The sequence below is a fragment of the Melanotaenia boesemani genome, chromosome 24 (genome assembly GCF_017639745.1).
Source record: "Melanotaenia boesemani isolate fMelBoe1 chromosome 24, fMelBoe1.pri, whole genome shotgun sequence".
NCBI lineage: Eukaryota > Metazoa > Chordata > Actinopteri > Atheriniformes > Melanotaeniidae > Melanotaenia > Melanotaenia boesemani.
Window position 1 is genome coordinate 21,518,910 of NC_055705.1, and position 12,603 is coordinate 21,531,512.

Below are 12,603 nucleotides of genomic sequence, written 5' to 3' on the forward strand. Positions count from 1 at the left end.
GATTTTCACATAAGAAGCAAACAAACGTCAATTTATTTGTCTTGTTTTGAATAACAATAAAATGTCGAAGAGGCACTAAACCGACATCACATCCCAAAGAACTCCAGCAGCCTTATCCTGGACTACTATGCCAACTTCAGCTGAGAGTCTCTTCCGGATCAACGACTTCTGACTGGCACAAACTTGAAAAAGGGATTATCACCAGATGTACGATTTTGATCATACTCTTTGCACTCGCCATGAACATGCTGGTGAAGTCTTCAGAAATCCAGTGCAGGGGGGCCCCTCACCAAGTCTGGAGTCCGACAGCCACCCATTCGAGCCTTCATGGACGACCTGACAGTGACAACCACATCTGTTCCGGGCTGCAGGTGGATCCTAAGTGGACACGAAGAGTTGATCTCCTGGGCTCGTATGAGGTTCAAACCAGGTAAATTGAGGTCTCTTGTGCTTAAGAAAGGGAAGGTGACAGGCAAGTTCTGCTTCTCACTCTGCACCACCAAGATACCATCACTCACAGAAGAACCGGTGAAGAGCCTGGGAAAGATGTTCAACTGCAGCCTGAGAGACGCAGCCTCCACACAAGCAACCAACCAAGAGCTGGAGACCTGGCTAGTTGTGTTGGACAAGTCTGGCCTCCCTGGCAAGAACAAAGCCTGGATTTACCAGCATGGTATCCTTCCTCGGATCCTTTGGCCCCTTGGTCAACGAAGTTCCCATTTCAACAGTGAACGGCTTTGAGATGAGGGTCAGCAGGTTTCTCTGCAGGTGGTTGGGGTTGCCACGAAGCCTGAGCAGTATCGCCCTGTACAGGCAGACCAACAAGCTGAAGCTCCCTATCAGCAGCCTGAGCAAGGAGTTCATGGTCACTCAGTCAAGGGAGCTGCTTCAATATCGGGAGTCCAGCGACCCAAAGGTCACCCAGGCTGGGATTGAGGCGGTTAGGACAGGATGTAAGTGGAGATCTTCCGAGGCTGTGGGTGTTGCAGAGTCGAGGCTACGGCAGAGAGTGCTGGTGGGAAGTGACACAGGGAAGAGCTGGTTTGGGTAGCGGTAGAACACCTCGCTATGGTAGGGCACAGGGGAAAGAGAGGAGGTTGCTGATCCTTGAGGAGGAGCGAGCTGGAGCAGAGAAGAAGCGGGTCAGCCAGATGGTGGGAATGAGGCAGCAGGGAGCCTGGACGAGATGGGAGCAAGCTGTGGAGCGCAAGGTCACATGGACCGAGCTGTGGAAAGCTGAACCCCATCGCATAAAATTCTTGATCCAGGCGGCCTACGACGAGCTGCCTAGCCCATCTAATCTCTTTACCTGGGGGAGGGTGGAGACACCAGCTTGCACCCGCTGCCAGAAAAGAGGAACCCTGGAGAACATCCTCAGCTGCTGTCCGAGAGCCCTGGGTGAAGGGCGCTACCACTGGAGACATGACCAAGTCCTGAAGGCCGTTGCAGATGCTCTCTGCAGTGGAATCAGCCACATCAAGAGCCTTCGCCCAGTTAGGAACACCATCACTTCTGTCAGAGCTGGGGAGAAGCCTGCAGTGGCTTCCCGAAATACCTCCCCCAGCCTGTTGGTGACGGCATGTGATTGGGAGCTTAAAGTTGACCTGGGGAAGCAGCTGAAGTTCCCAGAAATGGTCACCAAAACAACATCAAGGCCAGACATTGTCCTCACCTCAGCAGCAACCAAGCAGGTAATTCTCCTGGAGCTCACTGTGCCATGGGAGGACCGGGTGGAGGAGGCCCATGAGAGAAAGAGGACAAAGTACTTGGAGCTAGTGGAGGAGTGCTGGAACAATGGTTGGCGGGCACTATGCCAACCCATCGAAGTGGGATGCCGAGGATTTGTGGGCCATTCCCTCTGCAGGGCCTACAAGATGCTGGGCATCACCCAATGATGGGCTGGGAGCCAGTCAGCAAAGGGCTGTTAAGTTGGCCACTGATGCAGCAGAAGTGGCGTCAAGGTGGTTGTGGATCAAGGGAGGAGAGGCGTGGCAAGTAGGGTAGCGGTACCTGGACACAAGCTGAGGCTTGATCAGCCCTGGCTGGGGCTGGAGGAGGGGGTCTGATTGTTGAAAAGACCACGAAACCCCCTGTGATCCCAGGTTATATCACTGATGATGTGTCCAGGGGCACCATAAAGTGTATCTAACAGCTGGCTGGACAGAGTTGACCATAACAAGCAGGAGTCAGCAAGAAGAAATGAAAACACATGGATGCAAAGTCCTTTTTAAATAAACATAACAGGTAGATTAAAAATATATAAATTAATACGTGACACAATTTGCCAGCAGTTACCTTGAAGGAAGCTTTTCAAAGTCCACGTCAAGGCATTGCTCGTAGGAGTTGATGAAAGTCTCCAGCCAAATCTTCAGGTAGTCTGGATCCCTCTGAGAAACAAAAAAAAAAATAAAAAAAAAGAAAGAGTGCAAATAGCATGAGAGATGGAAGCGGTAGAGTCACACAGAAAGAAGGCTAAAGAGAGGAGGACAAACAGTTAACTTTGTTGACAGAGACTGTCAAGCTGAAGCTACACATCTCAGAGCTGAAAAGGCCTTTCTGCAGTTTGATTTGATTAATTATTCTCTGCAGCTTTACTGCTGAGCAGCCAGAGTGTGGCTGATGGAGTCATTCTGGCAGCAGCAGATCACAAACGTTTCGTCTTTCTGTTAAAGGTGACAGTCAATCTTTCAAACACTCAAATTCTTAAAACACCAGACATGTTAGATGCACACCCTGCAGCAACTATTTACAAACAGGACTCTGTGCTTTGGTAAAACATAAAAAGATATAATGATTTATGAAGATATTAACCTTTCAGATGTGTGTGCATTTGTATCTTATCTCCTTAGGGAGTGGAGGCTAAAGCATGCACCTGTTAAGAGTGGAAAACAGGCCTCGCTGCATTTTGGCTGAGTTTTTAGCAACTGGCTCATCAGCATTTCCTAAATTCCTGAAGCAATGTCTAAGGGAAGGATGGGATGGCAAACTCAGCTGTAGAAGAAGACCGGCCAAGCTAAACACAAAAAAAACAACTATGCACGTTCATAGACCGAAAGAAGTCGTAGACTGAACAATAATCATTAAAGCAACGCTTGCAGCACAAAGATGGTCCATGGTAGCTTCTTTCTTGTTATGGTTTATCCCTGGAAACACTCCCTAAAGACTTGCAGAGCAATATAAGGCCAGAGAGAATTATTAAAGTTTGCAGGTCGGAGTTTAAAAGGATTATAAAGCAGGGTTTTCACAGGGCAGCGCTGCCATCTGGCAAACAAGTGGGAAAAGAGCTGAAAGGCTGAAGGATCCGTCTGCGTGTCAGAGAGGAAATCAGCCAAAACAAAGCAGGAAGTCAGTGAAAATCTGCACAATTCCAAGTGAAGTCATCTGACCAATCCTGCAACGACGGCCTCTGTATGTGTGTGAGGAGGGACCGAAAAAGAGGGGTAAGAGAAAAAAGGCTACGTGTGGATAATATGTGCTTGAACTGCATAAATCACTGACAATAGTTGGAGAAAAACATTTATAATTGGCCCTACTTTACCCAAAGCAATAAATATTCTATTGTCTGGATGTGAATGCTACTCCCAGATCATTTAAAGATGGTGATTTAAGTCAGCAGCTTTCCTCTCAAGTGACTGAGTTTGCTAGATCCAGTGTCTGAATGACTGTGGTGTCTCTCAAATAATGTCCTCTTTTAGACAGCAGCTTGGGAGCACAGATGCCCATTGAGGGTTTGGTGTGGAGGGCAGGGACACACCCTGCTCTATACAGCTCTGTTTAACCTTGGCTGTCATCACCAGCTGGGAAAACACACACACACACACACACATTATATAAAATCCAGCTCGTGGCAAGGCTGGGTTGTGCATGTGGCGGTGTCTATGTCTTTAAAACACACAAGTGTAGCATACGTTTACATACTTTCTCACCACCTCCATCAGCTGTTCATTAAAACTATCCGTTCAACCTTGCATCAGGGGAAATGCAGAAGCCCCAACTTCTGCTTCACTCTTTTCCAAGTTAACCACACCCACATTAAATGGCCGACCAATCACAGAATACTTCTCGGCGCCCCACGAGAAGAAAAATTGTGCTCGGCTGATGGGTCGAGAACAAGCTGCAAGCTGTTCCCCTTCACGTCCATGAGAGCAAAATGACGTCATTTTATTCTTGTGGCCTCAAGAACAAGAAAAAAGTTCTCTCTGCTCTTGGAGTATATAACAGCCTTTAGTGTACATGCATATTTGTATGTTCTCCCTGTGTCCGCGTGAGTTCTCTCCAGGTATTCCGGCTTCCTCCCACCGTCAAAAGACATGCATATTAGGTTAATTGTTCTCGCTAAATTTTCCATAGGATTGAGTGTGAGTGGTTGCTTTTTTCTCTGAGGGCTCCAGCCACTGCGCTCCAACCATGAATTGGAATAACTGGATATAGAAAATGGATGGATTATATATATATATTAATACATACACATACATGTACATATATACATATATTTTTAAATATATCAGTTTATATTTTTAAGTAAATAAAAATATATTCTTAAAGAAAACAAATCAGACACAATTGTGTGTCTGTTTGTGTACAAACAATTCCTCTGAGACGCTCTTGTGGCTTTATTGTGGTATTATTACCTAAATCTCAATAGACTCTTTGCCAAGCCACTCCATCACATTCCTAAATATCTGTTTGAGCTGACCTCTGCAAAAACAAGGCTGCCAGGACAGATCAATGCTCTCCATTCTTCAAACTGATATCCCTACTGACCCACAGATCTGTGGGATGTTAAGCAGAAGAAGTGGGTGAAGTGATGATTGAGGATCAGGATCCATTATCCATTATCCATCTCATTGATTTTAATCGAGCAACGTCATGTTGTGTGAAATATGACTCAGTCTCAAGAGAAATAACATTCATGGATTGTAGCATCTCTTCTATCGAACATCAGTGTACAGAAAACAGCACACCATGTTTGTCTGTGCAAAGTAAGGATGATTGTAATGTTTTATAAGACAAAGCAATAAAAAAATCAGATTTATCTACATAAAAGAAAGATAAAAGTTGCTTTTTCTGAGTAAATTTAATTCTTTGACCACTTGTTACCTTTCACCTATATCTAAGATAAGGAGCGCTGTAGAAACGGCTGCTCCGTCAGTCTGCCTGTTCCTGTTGTGTTATATGTTGTTTTGTCTAGTCTTGGATGGGTTGTACTGAAAACATGAATTTCCCTGCAAGGGATTAATAAAGTATTTCTGATTGATTGATCCATTTCCAGCTGCTGGACAGTCAGTGCAGCTTCAATCTTTCCGACAGGCGTGGTTGCCCGGCTAGCCAGGCGGCTGGTGGCTCCCTGAGTGGGTCTGGGTGTTCTGGTTTGGTTTAGTGGAAGCAGCATGGCTTCACTGAAACCACAATGTTTACAGGTCTCCTCCCAGTAGGTTAAAGAGACGGCCGTGGTCGTTCTGTATCTGCTCCATCTCAGCCTGTCTGTCGGTGACAACTCCTCTGGCCATGATGTCACCTCAAGAGGTGTATTTATAGAGGCTGGTGGGAGGGGTTAAAGCCACACGAGGCATGTCTGATACTGTATGACATCAGTGTTATTTTAGAGATATTCATAGCATAGAGTCAAACATGAAGGAAGATTTAAATCTGGCCTCAGGGAACAAACTTTAGTAACTCAATGCAAGACTGTGACAGCAAAGATTAGACAGCGACAAGAAAGCAAGCAGCTGGAAAAAGACACGAATAATCAACCTCAGCAACGTTCTCCTACCCCCAACATTTCCAGTTTGTTTCGTCTCAACTGTTTTCCAACCATTTCTGATCCTCCACTCCTATCAAAACAGCCCAACTCTCATTATCATGTTTACTGCTGTTTTCTTCACAACAGTGACAAAGCAGCTCACAGGGCAGGGTGGGTCAACATCAGAGGGGACAGCAGTTTTGCTAATCCTAATTGGAAATCCGTGGTTTGGATATTAAATGTAAACTTCCCTAAAGAGTGAAAGGATGCCTCTGGCTGTTGAGGCATGTTCCTGTGGTTTGGGATTTAAGACGGCTTTTCTGCTGTGGGCAACTGGCATTATTTAAAAGTCTGCTGAGGCCTGAACTTAGTCGGACAGGTTCTTCTTTGATAATAACCTGCTGCAGCATTGCACCGCTGTCTCTCAGGACAACGCTGGTTTGAACCAATGACAGGATCGCTGGTTACGTAACAGTCTTAGTTGTAGTCTGAGGCTCCTCGGCTCTTTACAACTCAGAGAACTAAGCTCCTGTAAAAGTGACATTAGAGCTGCTAAAGTTCACCCAGTATCAAGCATGTCTGCTTGTTGTGTATTGTTTAATATCCTAATTGAATCCATGTCAAAATGTTAATTATCAGATTCATTCATTTTTTTTTAGAATTTTAAATACATATGAGATAACTACACTAGCCCATTAACAATAAATGCGTTAAAGCAGCGGTGTCAAACATACGGCCCAGGAGCCAAAACCATCCACAGGTGGTTCAGTCTGGCCTGCGGGGTGATTTTTTTTTTATGTGAAAATGACATAAAAGACATTAACTCCAATATATTCATTCATAAAAAAAATTAAGAGTATATTTATTAAATTTAGGTTTATTTTTTATGTTTAAATGTAAAACATTTCCAAGGCAGGAGGATAACTTGTTCTATCTTTTCTATCTTTCTGACTTAATAGATGCGACTTCAGTTTGTATTATTGGGTGAGTAAATTCAGGTGGTCAGGATTACCACACACATGTGGAAATGTACAGGTATGTACATTTAAAATAACGTCTAGATCTTGAAAAGTTACTCTGATCATCATGTCAAATACTGGACTTTCAGTTCCAGATATCTGTGATTAAATGCTTTGTGATTTTTTTGACCCACTATTTTGGTTGTTTAAAGTAAAAAGATAATTATTAGATCATAAAGGTAAAGTTGTACTTTAAAAATAAACAAATATGGAGATTATGAACATTATTGTGTTGTATAGGAACACAAAATTGAAAGTATTTTGAAGAGTTAATAAAATGTGGAAGAATAAATAAATAAAAATATCTTTTAAAAGGGTCATTTAGTTCATTTTCAGTGTCACTTAGAGGTAGTGGATTTAGGAAAACGCTAGTTGTGCTTTTTCTCCTTTATGTATTTTTATCCCTCATATAAGAAAAGAAAAAGTTTTATTCCTAAAAAACTAAATATAAAACTAAGATATGTACACACATGGCTACTAATGAAAGTCAGTAATAGGTCCTACATACTTCAACACTGATCCCACAGCTGTTCAACCCACAACTTCTGACCTCATCACTGAAACGTTACCACAGCAACAGCTGCCACTGCTGGAGGAAACACAGACAGAACTGTAATTCATGAGTCATGTGCCTCTTCCTCTTTCAGCACCAGGAAGTGGGTGAGAATCAGGTGAATGACATCAGGTGACAGCTGCTGTCTACCTGACCTAACAGGATTTACTGGTTTGGCCAAAGCCAACTGGTATTGTAAAAGTTTCTACTATGAATTACACTCAGACTGACTCCTCCTCAGAGAGCACTGTGAAGCTGTTAACCTCTGACACTAACTGCAGCAATGTCTTCTTTACTGTTGTCAATCATTTACCGGACAGGGGGCATGAGGGAGGAACGGGATCAGGGTCAGCACAAGATTAAAATACCTTTAAACTCATAAATCAAAATCAAATACAGAACTGTACTAAAGTCTTGAGTCACCCTTCAGTTCTTCAGATTTTGCTTGAAGGAACCCTGTTTCAGAAATTAAGAAATATCAGTCGTTACCACTGATATGAGAGACTGCCATGTATAAAAACAACACAAAATCATTGGACCAGGGGGATTTGGGAAAAATAAAACACAAATAAAAAAAAAATCATTATGCTCTAGATAAATCCAGAGTAACTTTTCCATCTTTTCATTTGCCTTTGACGCAGCACGAGACACTGGTCTTATTTGTTTTATTGTTTTGCTTTAGTTTCTTTTTATTTGTCTTTTAGTTGAATTTTACTGTTAATTGTTTTCATGTCTTATATTTTTTATTTATCTCTGATGTACAGCACCTTTTTTCAGCTGTTACAGTGCTTTATAAGTAAAGCCGTTATGGTGTGTTACAATAAAATAATTGCAGTTTAAGTCGATATTGTTAAATCTTTTCTGAATTAAACACCAAGAAGGAAGCATCTTGAACTGCACCTGGAGTCTGTCTATAAGCCTGGGATCCGTTGCTGCAGGTCACAATCTTTCCTGTCCAGCAAATGTCCAACAAAGGCTGCTAAAGCCTTTATTATTTCAAAATAAAAAAATATTTAGCATATTTTCCCATTTAACTGTTGATATTTTATACATGAATGAAATGTGTAAAATATTAAATAAAATTATTTCTCTAGAAAAAATTAGGTCACTAATAAAAGATAAAATTCAGTTTGTTTTTTTTTGGGAAATATATAAATGTGAAATGACTGGTGACCTGTTCAGGTGTACCTGCCCCTCACCTGCTAAATGCTGGGTTAGGCTCCAGCTTCCCCACGACCGTTAATGGATGAAGCTGTACAGATAATGATGGATGGATGGATGGATATATAAATTAAATGAGGAGTGGCGAAAGACTTCAGCACAACACTGCACAAACTGCAGTTTTGCTAAATATCTTGTAAATATCATTCCGGATGCGTCTTCCGCAGTAAAATCAGAAAATATTTGAGCTGGACTGAAAGTAGAACAGGCTACAACAACTGGGAATGGTTGGAAACAATTAACCCTTTAGTGAAACTGGGGCGGGGGGTCTGGTCTCAGAGCTCAGACTAGAGGCCAAGCCTCTCACAAACATTCCTCATCTGATTTAGGTCATGTGACTGAAGGTTCTCCTTAGAGACAACATATCCTGGCAACCCACATATATGGCAGCCATACCTAACATTTCAGATTCTCAACGTGTGACGGGGCCACGCGGATATGGAATGCAGGTCTAGCTTTGTTTTGTTGTCTCATGCAAAGATAAAGATTGTCCGTTGATGCTTCCTTGCTGAAAAACGCTTCATCAATGCAAATATATTACCCTGCTACAACAAACACTCCTAGAAACTGCTGCTTTTTCACAACTGACTGTGACATGGCAATACACCCACACACACACACACTGCTGGTCTAAGATGCTTTTCTATGTGTCAGCACTCGTGCGCTTTACTTCTCAGGGTGAGGATTATTGAATGCCACATCCTAAATGTGAGAATAACAGCTCTGCTTTAATGGGAGGAGGGTTGTGTATTGTGTGGATATGTGTGTGTGTTCCTGTGAGGGATTACTGTTGGAAGAAAGTGAGCGGCTGCAGAAGGGCTCACGTGAGGAGCGGCTCAGGCAGGCCGTTTTGATTGGACGTGGGTATGTGCGCATGCTTTATCGCAGAGCGAATTAAATCTAGCCAACAGCTGACTCAAGGGGTGCCTTCTCCACTCGAGTGTCATTCATTCATCTCTACAGGAAAATAATCACATTTTATAACCATTCAATAAACATTTCATCATGTTTTATTGACTATATATTAAATATCAAACAAAACTGGTCAGCATAAATGTACGCAACATTTTCATTTTTTCTGCGTGGATTAATTATTCATTTACAAACTGCAAATTCATTAGTCTGCTTTTTACTGCAGTGCTTTGGAAGCTGTTTTATGTGCTACTAAAGTGGTTTTTGTGTCCGGAAAAGTGTAATAAAGTGCATAAAAATACTGTAAATTTCACCACAGAGCTTTAACGCTTATTTACTTTGGTTTGAATGTGGATGTCAACTTGTGCTTCCAGTTCAAGAAACTAAGTTCAAGAAAGTAGACTTCCAAACAACAAATACCATGAGGGAATCAGGACAATAGATCCATGTGAACAAGAGTGTGTGCCAACAACAATACAACTTACCTTGGTGCAGTAGAGCATCCAGACTTCGTACAGTCTCTCGTTGGATGCCATGGTGCCAGTGAATGGCACACTCAGGCTGTGGTGTCCGCCTGGGTCACTTTCCTGGCTGCTTCATGGTTTCCAGTCATGGGCTTAACGTCTGTTTATGGGCGGATGGCTTCAACATCATCACTCCTTCACATGAGAAAACACGGTCCACAATACCTTTCCAGGAATTACTCCATGACAGAAATGAGCTGTGCAAATCCCCGGTGAAGACTTGGTAGCCGTTAAGGCCTGTACTTTCAATTTCCAGCTCTTTTTGGAGGTAATTCCAGCGGCGTTCACGCTGTGAAGGGTAAATAAGTAAATAAATTAGGTATCACGAGGGCGGGTGGGGAAGCCATACACTGCTTGCAGCAACTTCATACTTCCAGCAATGTTCCTCTGTGTACTTTGAGCTGCCTTGCTGGCTCTAAGCGCAGACGGACTGAGGCGGTTGTGGCAAAACACACACCATTAATAATGCCCACTGTTAGCACCGCATACAAGCAGCTTTGTTTATTCAATGACAGTCGCGCGACGTCTACGGTTGCTCTCGCCCACCGCTGCCGTATGAGTTGACCTTACCTGAATAAGCTAGCTAAAAAGCTATCTGTCAAAAAAGGCTATTTCTATTTTTTTTTAAGCCCCCCTCCTCCTTCTCCTTTTCATGTGACAGAATCGCCTTGCCCCCAGCCTGCCCGGCTACAGGAGACGTATGAAACATAATTTAGATATAAAAACAGCGAGAGCTCCGTTAAAACCGTCGACTACTTAGACACCACTTACCTGTCCACCAAAAACACCTACTGTCACTGACGCTGTCTCCACACAGTCGTTTCTGTAGCAAGCTCGCGACAGCGGCCACGCGCAGAAAGTGGAAACTTCCGGTTGTCGATATATGGATTTATTTCAAAATAATCTTTGTTGTTGCTTTTATTTGGTCCACGACTAACCATTCCGAGTCAAATTTAAATATACGACTGTGGTTAAATAGAATCAATAATTTGTTCCTACGCTATTGGTTTAAATAAAATAAAATAAAATAAAATAAAACAAAATAAAATAAATATCCAGAATTGTAATATTTAGAAGGCACTTTGAAATAAATATGAATTTTCTTTTGGTATTATTATTATTATTATTATTATTATTATTATTATTATTATTATTATGGATTAACAGTAACAAAAACACTATTTGCCCAAGTAAATCTTTTTTTTACCCTAAATAAACGTAGGCTATATTACGAATGTCTTCTTTTACATTACACAGGGAAAAACATATTATTAAAGCAAATTAACTAACAACAAAACAAACAAAAAATACATTAAAAACTTTCGGTTCAATTCTTACTTAAAAAAATCTCTATATTTTGAATTTATATTTAATTTTTTTCTGGTGTTCTGTAAAAGTGTTATTCGACCCATATTCTGACACCATAGGGTAAGGTACTCCATCTAATATAATTCAGAATTAATAAAATGGCAAATGCTTATATGTTGGGCTACGTTGCTTCAATCACACTGCTTGTTACACTGATGTATTGGTTTTTAAACTATTTTAATGTTCCTTTGTACAATGTCCTTGGGTGTTTTGAAAGGCGCTTTTAAATAAAATGTATTATTATTATTATTATTATTATTATGTGAGAACGGCAATATTAATTAATTTATGTTGAAACTGGCCTTAGAATAAATATCTTTATTGTCATTATACAAGCATAACTAAATAATAAATATAAATATAAATATAAATATAAATACCACGTTATGTTTTAAATATCGATCCTCTGAGAGCACGTGCAAGGACAACCTTTTAATTTGGTCAACCGGAAACAAACAGCGATGCAGCAACTGGAATAATATTTGTTGTATTAAACGAGAAACGAAACATGTTGAGGCTTAAACGACCGTTTCATTTCAGCATACACTTTGTTGCTCTTGAGTCTGTGATTTAAGTGAAAATTTCATCCTTTAGTCGGCCCAAAATTTGCTTTCAATATTGATAACAATGTTCAGTGTATTTGCGACACTTGCCTCACCTTTACGTTGTCGATGTGGAGCTATGCGGTTGCTAAGGGCAGGACTGGGGTTTTGAGCTTGTGTCGCCACCTTGCGAAGCAAAGCAACGCCGCTTATCGGTGGTCTGGGTAGATACGCATACTTTCATATATTTTTATTTTAATTTAATTCTAAGATTTCTAAAACTTTATTTTTGACTCAAATGCATTTTTATAATTTAATTTTACATACTTTATTAATCCCCGAGTGAAATTTAAATTTTGATTTATGGAAATTTCAATTTAAGATGTTGTCCACCCTGTAGACTATTCAGAACGGAAGGTGTGTTGCTGTTACACCCAGGATGCAATGGTTGCAGCAGATAAGTCTCAGGTACTACAAGTTCTTACACAGGGTGGTTACACAAAAACAAACAGATTTTATTTAATTATATCATAATAAACAAGTCTGATGTGAATAAATTAATTTTACTCATAGAAAAAACGTCTTGTCTCATAACAATTTTAATGTTTATTTTAAAATCCTTAAAGTTAGGAGAAAAATTTGCTGATGTGGGGCATTCACTCTTTAATTTAAGGATGTTCTTTTTTCTTAATGTCCCAGTTAAATTCAGTTAGATATAAAT

The 12,603-nt window shown here is 41.1% G+C and overlaps 1 protein-coding gene across 5 annotated transcripts in view; it reads right to left on the bottom strand.

Moving 5' to 3' along the window:
- nbeal1 (neurobeachin-like 1) overlaps positions 1 to 10,820 on the bottom strand; it is a 55,748-nt gene extending 44,928 nt beyond the window's left edge. For 3 of the 5 annotated variants that reach the window (XM_041979220.1, XM_041979219.1, XM_041979217.1), the window contains exons 1-3: positions 10,344 to 10,449; positions 9,934 to 10,261; positions 2,296 to 2,387 (exon numbers count right to left, since the gene is read on the bottom strand). In XM_041979220.1, the coding sequence (XP_041835154.1) occupies positions 2,296 to 2,387; positions 9,934 to 9,984 (143 nt within the window). In that variant the 5' untranslated portion in view covers positions 9,985 to 10,261; positions 10,344 to 10,449. Of the gene's footprint in view, positions 1 to 2,295; positions 2,388 to 9,933; positions 10,262 to 10,343; positions 10,450 to 10,743 lie in introns of those variants that run through there. The other 2 variants (XM_041979218.1, XM_041979221.1) reach the window with 2 other exon arrangements.
- Positions 10,821 to 12,603: the final 1,783 nt, after the last annotated feature.